This window comes from Lissotriton vulgaris, chromosome 11 (genome assembly GCF_964263255.1).
Source record: "Lissotriton vulgaris chromosome 11, aLisVul1.2, whole genome shotgun sequence".
NCBI classification, from domain to species: domain Eukaryota; kingdom Metazoa; phylum Chordata; class Amphibia; order Caudata; family Salamandridae; genus Lissotriton; species Lissotriton vulgaris.
In genome coordinates this window covers 821811846-821826493 of record NC_141699.1, presented here as the reverse complement: position 1 = coordinate 821826493, position 14648 = coordinate 821811846, and the positions used below count along the sequence as shown (strand labels likewise).

At 42.6% G+C, this 14648-nt stretch overlaps 1 protein-coding gene across 1 annotated transcript in view; it reads left to right on the top strand.

The window, feature by feature from the left end:
* Positions 1–14648, top strand: part of LOC147683535 (uncharacterized) — a 356113-nt gene that overhangs the window by 79565 nt on the left and 261900 nt on the right. Inside the window, exon 4 of the mRNA XM_086944873.1 lies at positions 12266–12383. Coding sequence (XP_086800999.1) covers positions 12266–12383 — 118 coding nt within the window. The remainder of the gene's footprint in view (positions 1–12265; positions 12384–14648) is intronic.

Below are 14648 nucleotides of genomic sequence, written 5' to 3'. Positions count from 1 at the left end.
CTCCTCTGGATCTGAATAGTCCTGGCCCCCCTCACAAATGCTTTTAATAGCATTCCTGCTACCCTCCTGCTTGATCCTTAGAGCCAAATGTTTTCCCGCCTGCTCCCTAGTTTCATACATCGTTCCCCTATGTATTTGATATTCATCAGCTGCTCTTTGAGCAATCAGTTTGTTTAACTCATCTTTAATAACCAAGACTTTCTGGTGGCTCTCAGCGAGCTCCCGCCCCCCAGCTATATTTCTAACATGTAATTCTTCTGCCTCTGCCAGTTGGGTCAGGAGGTTCTCAATCTGGGCTTTAGCTTCTCTCCTTAGCCTGGTGGAATAGCTAATTACCTCTCCTCTCGAAGTTTCTTTGAATGAGTCCCATACCATATTTCGGGATGTGCTGTAACGATTAGTATCAAAAAGGTTTTGATCCCAACTCTTTAAATGTTCAATGAATTTGCTGTCAGCTAGCAGTCTCCTCTCAAAGGTCCACCTTAAAGGAGGCCTAGGTACAATATCAATTTTAGTGGATTATGGTCAGAGATGACTTTCTGTAGCTTTCTAATTTCTATTCTGCTTGCCTCCTTAACTGAAATAAACACATAATCCAATTTGGAAAAATGTTTAAAGGCACAAGAGAAATATGTAAACCCAGGGTTATTAGGCTCCTTTTCCCCCCACACATCCAACAGCCCATGGGTTTTAATCAATGAGCTCACAGCTCGAAATACCCTAGTCTTGCGGCCCTGATGTGGGGTGTTCATACTCAGACTACAAGGGATTTGGCAAATTCACTATTTCTAACTCCATATTATCAAAGACTTCCGGGTCATCCTGATTGGATCCATATATAGTACATAGTGTAAAGCCCAGCTCCAGTTCAACCAATACCCACCGGCCATGTATATCTGCCAAATGACGTCTGCCCCCCCCCCCCCCCCCCCCCCCCAACACGACTTGGCTATTATAGCCACTCCTCTAAATTTAGATCGTTGTGTGGAGCCTGCCAACAAATCATACCCTCTTATATTAGAGCAAATGATTCTTGGAACATGGTAGGTGGGTCTCTTGTATACAGAAGACGTACATTTCATTCAATTTAACAAAATGACCCATTCTCTGTCTTTTACCCCATCGTTCAGGACCCCAATATAAATAGAGCAGATCTTAGGCTTCCCCATTATATCTTTGTAATTAATCCCCTGTCCTTATTTTCCGCCAATTCAAATATCTCCAAAACATTTCTTGAATCCAACTGCACAAAGTATCGTACGAGGTTGTATATAATTGATCTCTTCAAGGAAGCTTTCCGGTCAAAATAGATACAAGGGGCCCACCATATGCCGTTCAAATTACGAACACCAGCAAAAGAAGGCCATAAACCCCGGGCTATATTTGTGTTTTTTGGGAACTTCGTTCTACGTCAAGCAATATCTGATAAAGCAAGGCCGGAATCTAAAAGAACCAGTCGAGGGGTTTCATTCTTTGTACTGCCCGACTTTTGCCACTCTACAGTGGAAAGGCGCTGGAGATTGAGGCAACTAATCAAGGCCCTTCATGAGAAAGGTGTACAAGTGTATTTTATTAATCCAGCCCAGTTTAAGATTATCAATCACGGAAATACGCTCTATTTTGCGTCGTAGATAAAAGCAAAAGAGTATCTGTACTCTCTTGATAAATGAAGCTTGAGGGGTTAAGTAGCTAAATAGTGTTGCTCCGCTGTAAGATTGGAGGAAGAGGGAGCTTGGGGGTGGAGGGGGTGGAGGGGATGAGGGGGGTGAATGTGTTATTGTTTTAGTGTGTTTGAATATTAGGATACTCACTTAAAATGGGTTTATTTTGGTCTCGTTAGGGTCTATTTGTTGTTTGAAAATGATGCCCAGACCCTAGTACGTGATTAAGGTAGGGGAAACCCAATATACCCTTGTAGGATTGGGCAATAGATGATTAAGGTCAAAATATGCTACTAGGGACTTGATTTGGGGAACAATAAATCTCAGTTAGGAGTCGTACTCAATTATCACACTCCAGTGTATCCACAGGATATCACATTTATAAATCAGAATAGAATAAATCACGGGAAGGAGAAGGGAAACACGAAGGAAGTAAAGTTGTATTCAAAGAAATTTTTTATATTTAGTGATGAAGCATCAAATGAAAATCTGGGGAGACATATACAGAGAAATAAATTCAAGCAAAAGAAGTTATGAACAGAGGTATAAATGACATCTACTCATCAGTTCACAACTAAACATCAACTCCTGACAATTATAACAGACAACCAAATTCATTAATAAACAATGGTCGTATGTTGGTGCCTACGCTTGCTTCTGGAGATGATGAAAATGTTGACGTTTTGGTCTAGTATGCAGTCGTCATGAAGACCATCATCAGGACAAAATAATTAATTGCTGGGAAAACCCCCTATATTAAAACAGTAAATCAAAAATTACTTTCTATACAGGTTAAAAAATGTTTTATCAAATTATTAAACATTATTTAAACTCCGTGTGTCAGGTAAAAACGTGGTGTCCAATATTACTAAGCACCCCTTCCAAGTACTCCTTAGTTGGAGAAATCGAACCACAATTATTAGTAAACTAAACTTAATAATAATCTCTCAAATGTAAAATGTAAAACGATAAAGGTACCTGTTAACGTATCATAATCAATAACAGGCGATAAATAAATCATTATTATATCTAAAAAACATAATTGAAAAGTAATGCAGAAATTGACATTTATACATCAAAACGAGCTTCTACGAGAACAGAATTAAAAACGCTGCCTGCTCGGCCCATGAAACCTATTCAGTTCTTAAAGAACTCCTCCACGCCCCGGACCCTCCACTTAAACCCCTCGACCCCAAAGAAGCTGAAATCAAATGTAATAACGTAGCCACCTTCTTTGACGAGAAGATTCAAAAAATTCTTCTCACCTTACCTCCACCCGAACAGGCTCACACAGAGGATCTCACCAGCACCACCACCAATCCTCCTCTGCCGTCAGATCACCCCCAACCCTTCATGGACACCTTCGGCCCTGTCACAACAGAAGAAGTAGGATTAACGCTGGCCTCAATTAAAAGCGGCTCCCCACTCGACCCGGCCCCCCTCCACTTCCTAAAAACAGTGTCGAACACCATCATCCCTCCCCTCACGGCCCTGATCAACTCCTCTTTCGCGGAGGGCACAGTCCCCCCCAGCTGGAAAGCAGCAGTAGTCAAAGGTCTATTAAAAAAACCCTCCTTAGACCCGCAGGATCTCTCCAACTACAGGCCCATATCCCTTCTCCCTGGAAGCAGCAAGGTCGCAGAGAAGCTGGTAAACAAGCAACTATCGCTTTATCTAGAAAACAACAACCTCTTGGCAGCCTCCCAGACAGGGTTCCGTCCAGGTCAGGGCACGGACATGGCAGCGGTGGAGAAGGCCAGAAGCATTCTGGACACAGGAGGATCAGTGGCAGTGATCCTCCTGGATCTCAGTGCGGCCTTCGACACTGTAGACCATCCTACCCTGATCCATCGGCTGGGAGAAATTGGATTAAAGGGCACGGCCTTGAAATGGCTAGAATCATTCCTATCAGAACGCTCCTTCCAGGTGCAAGAAAACGACAGCTGCTCATCCACTATCCCCCTCCGGTGCGGAGTACCGCAGGGCTCATCCCTGAGCCCTACGTTATGCAACGTGTACATGGCCCCACTGGAGAAGAGGGTCAGCTCGTTCGGCGTGTCCATTATTAACTACGCCGACGACACTCAGCTGGTCGTAACCCTCTCTCACCCCCATCACGCCCCTTCCGATCTCCACAACTGCCTCTCAGAAGTTCACCGATGGATGAATCTCTCCTCACTGAAATTGAATGGGTCTAAGACCGAGATCCTCCTGATGGGCCACAAGGGGCCCTCTCTGCCATCTCAACTCTGGCCCAGCTGCCTAGGTGATCCTCCCGCACCCAAGGAAGAGGTCAAGAGCCTTGGTGTGTGGATCGAGAAGGACATGAGCTTTAAAACCCAGGCTAAAAAAACGGCAGGGACATGTTTTGGACTACTTAGAGCCTGCAGGAAGATCTTCCCCCTGCTCCCTGATACCGCAAGGAGGCTCCTCATTCAGGGTCTAATCCTGGCAAGATTAGACTACTGTAACGCCATCTACCTGGGAGCCCCTGAAGCCACCATGAACTCACTGCAAAAAGTGCAAAACGCCGCCGCCCGCCTACTCACGGGCACACCAGGTCGATCCTCCGCCAGACGGCTCTAAGATCCCTCCACTGGCTCCCAGTCAGAGAAAGGGTCGTCTTCAAGGCCCTCTGTCTGGCCCATAAAACCCTCAACAACACCGGCCCCCCTCTTCTCAAAGAAGTACTAATCCCATACAAAGCGGAGAGAGACCTTCGGTCTAGTACAGAAAACTTCATCGTTGTCCCTAGAGTCAGGAAAGCCAAGACTGGCGGCCGTCGCTTCTCGGTTCACACGGCCAAACATTGGAACCTCCTACCACGTAGACTCAGGACAGAACCGAACTATCTCCGGTTTAGAAAAACTCTGAAGACCCTCCTTTTCCCGCAGACATAATTCCACTGGCTGGCAGAAACCTTTGGAGAATCAGGTCAGCGCTGGGATGCTCATTGAGTTACTACGCGCTTTATAAAATCATTAAATAAATAAATAATAAATAAGAAGATTTCATCATGCTATACCTAGGTGTTCCAGCAAAGCTGATAAGGAACAGTACTAGTAAAATTGTCAGCTTTGTCACAGAATTGTTTTTTAATTAGGTTTGCTGGTTCTTGCTAGAGCATTACAACATCAGGGAACTGTTAAACATCTCACAAACAATAAACAAAGACAGGCGGTAGATAATTAATTATTGTATCCTAGTTCATTATTACAAAACACCAAAGAATTGACATTTTATGTAACTGTATTGAAGAGATGCTTTTAAATAGCTAGTAAGGTACACTGCTAATAAACGGTCACGTATGTCACCTGAAATTTCCACAAAACAGTGCTTCTCTTTTCAATGAGCAGCAAGGGAAGTGGAAGTAGGATCCAGAAGATAGTTTTGAATCTAGAGAAATGTATGACTAAAATAAGTAAATTGGAATTCTTGTATCTGGTACCTAACTGCAGGAAAGCGGTTCAACGCCTACCTGCAATGCGGCGTGTTTGAGCTTACTGGTGCAACGCTATCGAAAAAAACGTCAAGCACTCAGCGCAGCCGTAGGAATCTGCAAAAGTTAACATAGCGTCTTAGTTGGCTAATCTTAGTACAGTGGATGTCTGGTTTAAACAGAAAGTATATCTGGTAATCAAAGAAAGTGAGTCATGGTCCTCGTTGGTTAAATCAGCGTAGCTACGTAAATCTATCAACGTGAATATTGCGTATTAATTAGCAAACATTATGAGACAAATGTCTGGTTTAAAACGCGAAGCATGTCGAGTAATTGAACCAAATGAATTGCAATCACGGGACATAAACAACAACGTGGGGCCAAATCAAATCACGAAGTTAACAACACCAGTCCAACAGATCAAGCAAGGCGGCGCCGGAGCAATGCTAACAAATCAGAGAAAAAGCCAGACCGCCATGCTGTGCAAATAAATATGGTGCAACCAAAGGTCAGGCACTGGTACTGTGGTATAAAAAGTCTGATCCAGACTGTATTTAAATGGTATTAGAAAGGGCCTCAATAGACATAGTTTCCGATATTATCCTGCAAAACCATGTCTGTAACAGGTACTTACTTGAATCCGTTGAATTGGGCAATTCTGCATTTACCATCGGCAAGCCGGGTAGCGGATTGACAGAGCTAGTCAAACCCGGACAAGATCACGCGGTATTAAGAGCCCGCTAGACCGGAAGTGATAATGTAGCGGAAAAAGAGACGAAGGACTAACTATGTTTTTAGATCCCATATTTACTGCGGGACCGCGGCCGCCATATTGAGTGAGGACCCTGACTCAAGCGGAATACTTAGTCTCAGAAAATAGTTGTTATAAGTTCCATGGCCGCCATGTTGGGTGAGGACCCTGCTAAAGCCGGAATCTTACACAGTAATCAATATCGAGGATTGTGGGATGTCAAAAAAGCAATCCACGCTTCTGATGTTAAGTTGAAAAAACGACTATGTATAAAAAAAATTCAATAAGGTGAACGCTAATCAAAGCGGTGATAGTTAGACGTGAAATTTCAGATGACAAACAGACACCGCTTGTTTGTGACAGCAACATATTAGTATTGTCATAACAACAAAAATCAATACATTAATAAGGCAGAGATAACAAGTATTATCATAAAATATAACCTGGGGACACAAAGAATAGTGAGCGTGTTATACTCATTTGTCTGAGGTAGTCTGTATATGAAAAGGGATACTTGCACAGGCATCAGAAAAGACTACTGCAGTTGGCTTAACCGAGGCATGCAAGTGCATGCCACTCTGTGACGGAGTTCAGACCGAACTTCACAGACTCTGCCATGCAGATCCAACGCTGTTCCTTGAGTGTCAACAAATGGTCAACATTAGGTTGTCTAATTGAAGGTTTGACAACCTCAACTACCCACCAATGTGGTTCGTTCTCGCTGTGTTTTTTGGCAGAGTAATGGTCCACAAGTGGAGCATTTTCAGTGTGGCATCGAATTCTGGATTGGTGTTGAAGAATTCGTTTTTTGATAGGCTGTGATGTCTTGCCAAAGTATGTAAGGCCACATGGGCATTCAATGCAATACACAACGTTAGTTGTGTTACAATTCGAGAACGTTTTTAAGATTACATTTTTATTATTCAAAGTGAATTGCTTAATATTTCTGGTGGTAGTACAAGCTGTACAGGGGTTACATTTGTAAGGGCCCTGGAGTCGACTCAATTGTCTCATGTTGTCCACTAGGTGAGTTTCTTTATGCTTATAGGCATGTACCAACCTATCTCTCAAATTCCTACCCCTCTTGAAGGCAAACATTGGTTTGACAACTAGTTCGGGTAAGTCTGAGAGCAGGGACCAATGCTTTGAGATTGATTTTTTTATAGAATTGCTGGATGTGCCAAACGTGGTCACACATACAAGCTTTGGTTCAGTTGTACCCATGGGCAAGCAGTTTGATTTTTAAATGTTGTGCTTCTCGAAAATAGTCAACCCGTCTGGAGCAATTTCTACGCAAGCGTAGAAATTGCCCGAAAGGGAGCCCATCGCGTAAGGCTTGCGGGTGACAGCTCGTATACTTCAAGAGAGTGTTTTTCGCAATGGGTTTGGTGAACAGAGTGGTATAGAGGGTCTTCTCTTCATTAACCTTGATTGAAATGTTCAGAAAATCCATACTGTATTTATTTGAAACCATTGTAAACTGTAAGTTGATGTTTCTAGAGTTTATCCATTTATGAAAATCAGTTAATTCTTCATAGTTACCCTGCCAAATGAAAAAAATGTTTTCTATGTAACACAGCCAACATCTGAGATGGGCTGCGAAAGGATTGTTAATATCATAGATAAACTTGTCTTCAAAATCAGCGACATAAATATTTGCAATGTCCCGTGCAAAAATTGCACTCATGGCTACACCTTTCAGTTGTTGGTAGAAGGTTCTGTCATAAATGAAGAAATTTTCCCATAAGGGGATGCAAATACATTCAATGATAAACTCAGATGGAACTGAGTGAGGTCTTGGTCTGCTATCAAGTAAGGACAGCAAGATGGTTAATGCATCATCCTGAGGGATGTTAGTGTAGAGACTTTCGATGTCCATGGACACCAAATGTTCTTTTTCACTATCAAATGCAATATTCTTGACACTATTAATCACGGCCATAGTGTCTCTGATATAGTTCTTATTTTCTGTGGCAGTTTACAATGGTTTCAAATAAATACAGTATGGATTTGTCGTGTCCTGTAGTAGGATGCCTCGGAAACACCACGGAGATGAAGCTTATCCACAACTCCCCTACACCGGTTCACTCTACACCAAGGAATATATATACACTGGTGAACAGAGATGATGCCAATGCAGGGAAAGCAGGGAAACAAAACAAGGAAAGGCGGGGGAGACACAGGAATGAGGAATCCAGGATGCGTAGAGAACAGGGCAACCCACTCTATGGACTTCAGGATCTTCTCTTGTAATTAAGAGGACTGATTAATAGAGACGTTGTAGTGGCTATTCTTATATGTATCTCATTAAACATCAATATGGGCTACCTGGACACTGTGAGCAATGCATCTACCTAGACGTGACTGGATTCTGTTATCTTCACAGAAGAAGTCGATAGTAATATGCAGTGGAAAGAACACTCCTGTAGATAAGGAATAAATATTAGGTCTAAGTGCCTACCCTAAATGTGACTGTATAGAATGAATAATGCATACAAATGTACCAAATACGTGGTGTGCCATAAGAAGAATGTCTCCCTGTTTCTCCACAAGAAGTCAGCTGGTCCTCTACTAATGATTCCCTAAAACACAAATGGAGACGTTTTAGTTTCTCTATAGAACTTCACATGTTAGTAGAAGCCCCTTAAGGAATCAGGAGTACCTGTTTTGTGTCTATGACCATCATACATAAAGATGTCCTGGAGCGCTGAAACAATATATGAGTCACTCCTGACAATAACATAAATCACCCCTGTCGGTATAACTAACACGGATACCAACTCCGTAAACCAATGATCAAAAATAAACAGACTTTCCAGCGCAACCTGCCCTGGACGTTATCCTCCTCCACAGATACTGCAAATCAAAAGAACCACTAGCACTTAGCTCTAAACCCGAAGGGTGTAATCAGGAAGACGTCTTGAGCACAGCAAACGATCCCCGACGCGATCCGGACGCCAACAAACCCGGAAGCAATGCACAAATCCCGCAACGAACGCAAAGCGTCGTAACAATAACAAGGAAGGACTAAATAGTCTGCTCACGCATGCGCTAGTCCTTGCGCATGCGCTTATCTATGATTAGCGGAACTTTGCCAACCATGTCTTTGCCAACCACGTCAGTACGGGTTCGGCAGGCATGACAGTACGCCCCTCCCAAAACGCCCCCAACAGGTTTGGGTTTACCAGGATGGCGTCTATGAAACAAACGTATCAGTCTAGGGGCATGAACCTGACTTGCAGGCTCCCAACTGCGTTCTTCAATTCCATATCCTTTCCAATGTATTAGATATTGTAATCTACCCCTACTTCTCCGGGAGTCGACAATACTCTCCACTTCATATTCATCTTCAGAATCCACAACAACTGGTGGTGTACCCACTGGCAAATGTGTACCAGGTGTGACAGGCTTAAGGAGCGAGACATGGAATACGGGATGAATTCTCATGGAGACAGGGAGATCAAGCTTCATGGCTACTGGATTAATGATTTTAGAGATTGCGAAAGGGCCAATGAATTTGGGTTGAAATTTACAAGCCCCTTTCAAGGCAATGTATTTAGAAGACAGCCACACCTTATCACCCTCTGAATATACAGGTTATGGTGTTCTATGTGCATCCGCCCCCTTCTTGTATTGAGTCTTGGCTTTATCTAAATTTTCCATAACAGCATTGTGTACCATTTGCAAATGTTGTACTAAGGCAGATACTGAGGGATTGTTGCATGTGATGGAAAGAGGGATAGGTAATACTCGGGGATGGAACCCATGTGAACCATAAAAAGGTGTGAACAAAGTGGAGAAGTGATGACTGTTGTTATATGCCAATTCCGCTAACCAGATGACTTCATCCCACTCTTTCGTAGACTGAAGACATTCAGCCTCTAGCACATCTTACAGCAAATGCATTTATATGTGATGAAATTGTCTCGCCCTTCTTTTCTGTATAAAGAGATATTTCATGTGTAATTTTTTCGCAAAATCGTTCACTGATTACATATGCTATAATTTTGAATGATTTCTATGCTTAAAGACGTACAGTACCTATGTTTTCATGTATTTCAAATACGCCATTTCAAATGCAAATATGTATTTTGGGGTGGGCAATGTTACACATGTATCTTATTGCTATAGTTTTTAGTAATTTGATGGACATAAACTCGTGGAGTGGGTGTCGTGTTCTAATCTAGGACCCCGATCAATACTGTGACCTTATGCCCCTATACGGCTATAATCCATTCATACCCCTATAATGGCATAAACGGTCAGAGCCATATTTCAGAAACTCGCCTCTGCAGCTCATTACAGTACATGACACAGCAGAAGCCACTATCTAAGATTCCTAGATTACACTCCGAGTTCTTCAACAAGATAAAACCCAGCAACCTGGGAAAGCTCTGCTTGCTATGTTTTGATTAGTAATAGAACTCTAATGAGCACTGAAAGGACGATCACTTCCTAGTGACATCTTTATTGACGTCTTATGCCCAAAAACTTACGTCAAACAAGGCACCTTTCAGGTATAAATATTACCAGCGATGCCTTAAGCAAAGCGCGAACGATGGTGTGGTGAATACAGGAGCCGAACAGCTGTCCCTTGCAGAGCCCAGCAGATGCAAGCAGCCCACGGACGCTGCCCCTCCTCTCCTGCCGAGAAAATCCAGCTCCGGCGTTTCCAGCCTACTCTTGTGAGTGACTGGGATATCGAGTCCTGGAAGGAGATACAAGACCTCCAACATTCTATTCCGGAGGTATGATGTTGACTAAACCCTTAGAGAGAATTCTTGAAGCAAACCTTGGCAAAACCAACTTAACTTAAACTGCTACTTACTCCCTCGCAAGTATTAGGCTTAGGTCAGGTACACTGGGGTAGGCGTAGTTAGAAGCACCAGTTGAGTACGTTAGCTAAATGTATATATGAATGTATATACTTTATTTATTTTAACCATTGTATGGCTAAGAAACCATATCAATGCTTTTACAGTATTATTTCGCAATCCTCCTTTTACTGTACGCACTTTTTATGATAACAAGTCTTGCAATTGTGGCAATTCATTTCTATTGCATGAGAAGAAAGACTGTTCAATAAATAATACCTTTTATTGAAAACGCCTGTCTCTCTATTCTCTGCATAATGGTGAAAGTAATCTGCACAACTGACTGAGTAAAATAACTGTCTATTGTTTCACACGACTCTAGAGATTGACTCTTATTCAAAGGAGCAAAGTTGTCATGTTTATGCGGTTGTTGGAAAACTGAATCCCTTCTTGTCTGTCCCAGGGAAGCTGATCACTTCCTATTCAGTCAAGAAAGTTTCCAGTGACCTCTGAGCTAGTTGGTACAAACCCAATTAAGTTTATCATAGTCAGTAGAGACCTGGAAGACCGCACTTCTACGTCTAAACTGCTGTTTATGTTATTCCAATGCGCAGGGCCTATAGGGAAAATAGGAACTAAACTACAAAGGGCTCATTTAGAAAGTGTGCAGGAGTGGTTCATCCGCTAAGAACTGGTGATGCCATACCCTCTGAAAGTGTGCCAAGTGTTTCAGCTACTATTCTGTAAGCAAAAGTTCCCCACCTGGCCACCTGGGCTGAAGAAACTCTAAATATGGCAGACCAGTTTACTACTTTTATCCTCAGGGATTGGCTCAAAATGTTCAACTCTATATAAAAGTGCAGAGGACCTAGCCTTTTGTATTTGTACTAGGTATATACTTACTTCCTGAATATTCCCATTTTATTCCCATATGAGATATTTTGCAAAGGGATTTAGGAGTACAGAAAATAGTATCACAGGACAACTACTTCAAATATTCATAAATGCCTTTGTGAATCAACCCTGATGATTTGCGAATTTGTAAGGCAGTTCAGTGAGCAAAGGCACTGGTTCTGAGATTGTTGGTTTAAATTCATATTACACATTCAAATCTAATCCGGGCAGACTAGGGTCCTCATATACGCCCCTATCACAAGTACCTTGGTAACTGTGTATTATTTATCATGCATGATAAATAGCAATATCCCACTGAACATTATTGGAGGTAATCAGTCATACAACTGAAATTGATGTATAACGTGAATGTTGGTGCTTACACCGCTAACATATCCTTGGCTAGGTATGAACCAGTAAGTATAAAAAACAGTGATGGGTGGCATTGTTGAAATAACACATGGCAATGAGAAATACACGAGGCTATGCTTTTTCACAGACATTTTGACTCTGTTCCTACGACATTGACATGCCCACAGCTTCTGAACAGCATTGCCACCATACCTATAAAGTGCTCTCTCTTTACAGGACAGTAGAAATGTTTCTGAGGGTAAAAAGAATAGGCGTCCCTCTCGTACAGAGGAAAGGAAAGCTGTAACAAGGGCAATAATAGCTTGTTCAAGGTTAATTGTGATTTCCTCCACAGAGTACGACACAGTGGGCTATCACAGTGAAGCAGCACGATCCCCGGACCCCAACATCATCCTGCAGATGAGGAAAGGTGTCTGTATAGGCTATGCCAGACTTTTCGAGCGGCTGTGCAGGTGAAGTAGAAGCTGGGTGATGCCACATTTACAATGTAGAGTGAATCTGAGTGCAGAATCAAATTACCTATCCTTCTGAATGCAGAGATGAGACAGATTTACAATGTCCTCAGTACACTTATCTTTGTTTCTGAGAGCCAATTTTCCTACCTACCACTTTCTATTTTACTCGCCTATGTTTTCCTGATACATTCCTTGTATTGCTTGTGAGTTTGATGAAAGCTCTTCCTGTTATAGATGAAACACCCTCCCTGTAGAGAAGCACATCATTTACAAATATGCATACTGGTAAAATACGAGTTTTGCTTCTAATGGCCAGAACGTTGTTCCTTTACTTTTGTTGATAGTGGCACACGGAGAATCTGAATTAACATTAAAATGATCACTTTGAGAGCTTTGTCGAGAATTAGAACTATCTGAATAAAAAGTTGGAAAATTGCTGCAGTAGGTTTTCATCTTTCTTGAGGGTAAATTGCTGACTTTATTGGATCTAGGAGCCAAAAATCTAGGAGCCAAAACAAGATGACCTATCATTCTCTAGCTTCGTCTTCCCACCACATTAGCCACCAAAATGCCTCACAGCCATTGGGGAGCGAATGTATGACGTTACAACGCGGTCTTTACACCGCAATACGTTTACAACGCAGTCATTACGACTTGTGCTAGAGGTGCTGGACTTAGGAATAGTATGATTTACTATTCCAACTCCAGCCTGTGTAACAGAAGGGAAGTTGTTGGATTAGTAAACCATACTATACATTAGTGTATAGCTCCGTTCAGCCAAGTTGTAACGACTTGCGCTGCAATGGCCACGTTGTAAACGTATTGCGGTGTAAAGACCGTGTTGTAATGCATGTCTCCCTTCAGACCCGTGCCACGTGGTGAGCAATATGACGTCTTGCCCGGTGTTTCACTTTCCAGTGTCTTTGAACCAGCAGACTGTGAGGCCTATCAGCTTAATCACCCTGAAGCGTGCAATAACACCAGGAGGACCCCGGTGTTGAGCCAACAGCCAAGCACTCTTTGCTTGGAGGCATTCCTGGCCTTCTCCATAATGCCACTCCGCTATTGATTACCTTCTTCCCAACAGCCTGGAGACAGCACTGCGCTAAGATACCTGGCATTAAAAAATATTTTAAAATAAATATTTACCGGCTGCAAAGATAATTAGCTGCAATGCATGGCACGTTTAATCTGATTTCCATAAGCGAAACAGTTATACTACTGAATTTCTACACCAACAATATCGTGCCATACTAGTATCAAGGACAGAATATCAAGGGACAAAATATCGAAAGGCAAGTGCATACAGGGAATTATAGACTTACTCATTCTAACTCCACATCTACTTACCATGAAGATAAATATACTGTGCAGTTGCGTGTATGTGGAGTTAGTGTAGAAAATCTAGACTTACTTGCCTGTTGATATTTTATTTTCGATGCTTAGTCCCCGATATTCTGCCTCATTGATTTTGTTGATTCGATATTAAGGGGGCACTTGGAGCGAAACACCAGTATCTTGCCAGAGGCATAGCTAGAGCTTCTGGCACCCGGGGCTATCCCTCAGATTGCCGCCCATGGCCGATAGCGGGAGGGGGAGGGTGGACTCCCGAAAAAAGGACATATTTGCTCCGGAGCCCTCAATGAAGTCAAGCGTGTAGCTTGGCTCTATCGCGCCAAATACCTCCAGCTTGTTATTCATATATAGAAGTTCATTTTACACAAGGCCTAGTGACTTAGAGAACTCCCACACTTCTTTTCTGTTCTGACATTCTTGGCATTCTTTACGTCATAACATTCGGCATACTCCATTATTCCATCCTGTTATCATGTATTTTTGAACCTTATTCCTCATCACCACATTCAGTACCTTCCAGCCTGGGTTGTGACCCCTAGCTATGTGCATGCCCATCCATTTCTGGTGCTTTCCAACCATTTTAAGATCTTCTTATAGTTTCTTGTTGCTCAAATGGGTGTAATTTATTATATTTATATGGTTCCATCATCTTCATGCTTGCTTTTGCTCGCTCAGAAGTGTCACTCACAATTGTTGAAATGTCACTCATAATTACACTGAAATTCCTGGGCCAGAAGCTCAGGACAGGTCTGAGTGAGGTGCAACATGTCCGTTCAGCTCTTGCCTCAGGCTCTCATGTGCAGACCCCACAGTGGTGGCACAGGCAGGGTCCCTACTATAGGGCAAGTTGGATTTGATACTTTTAGGATAGTTAATGTTCCTTCCGACAGCAACCGTGCAAACTAA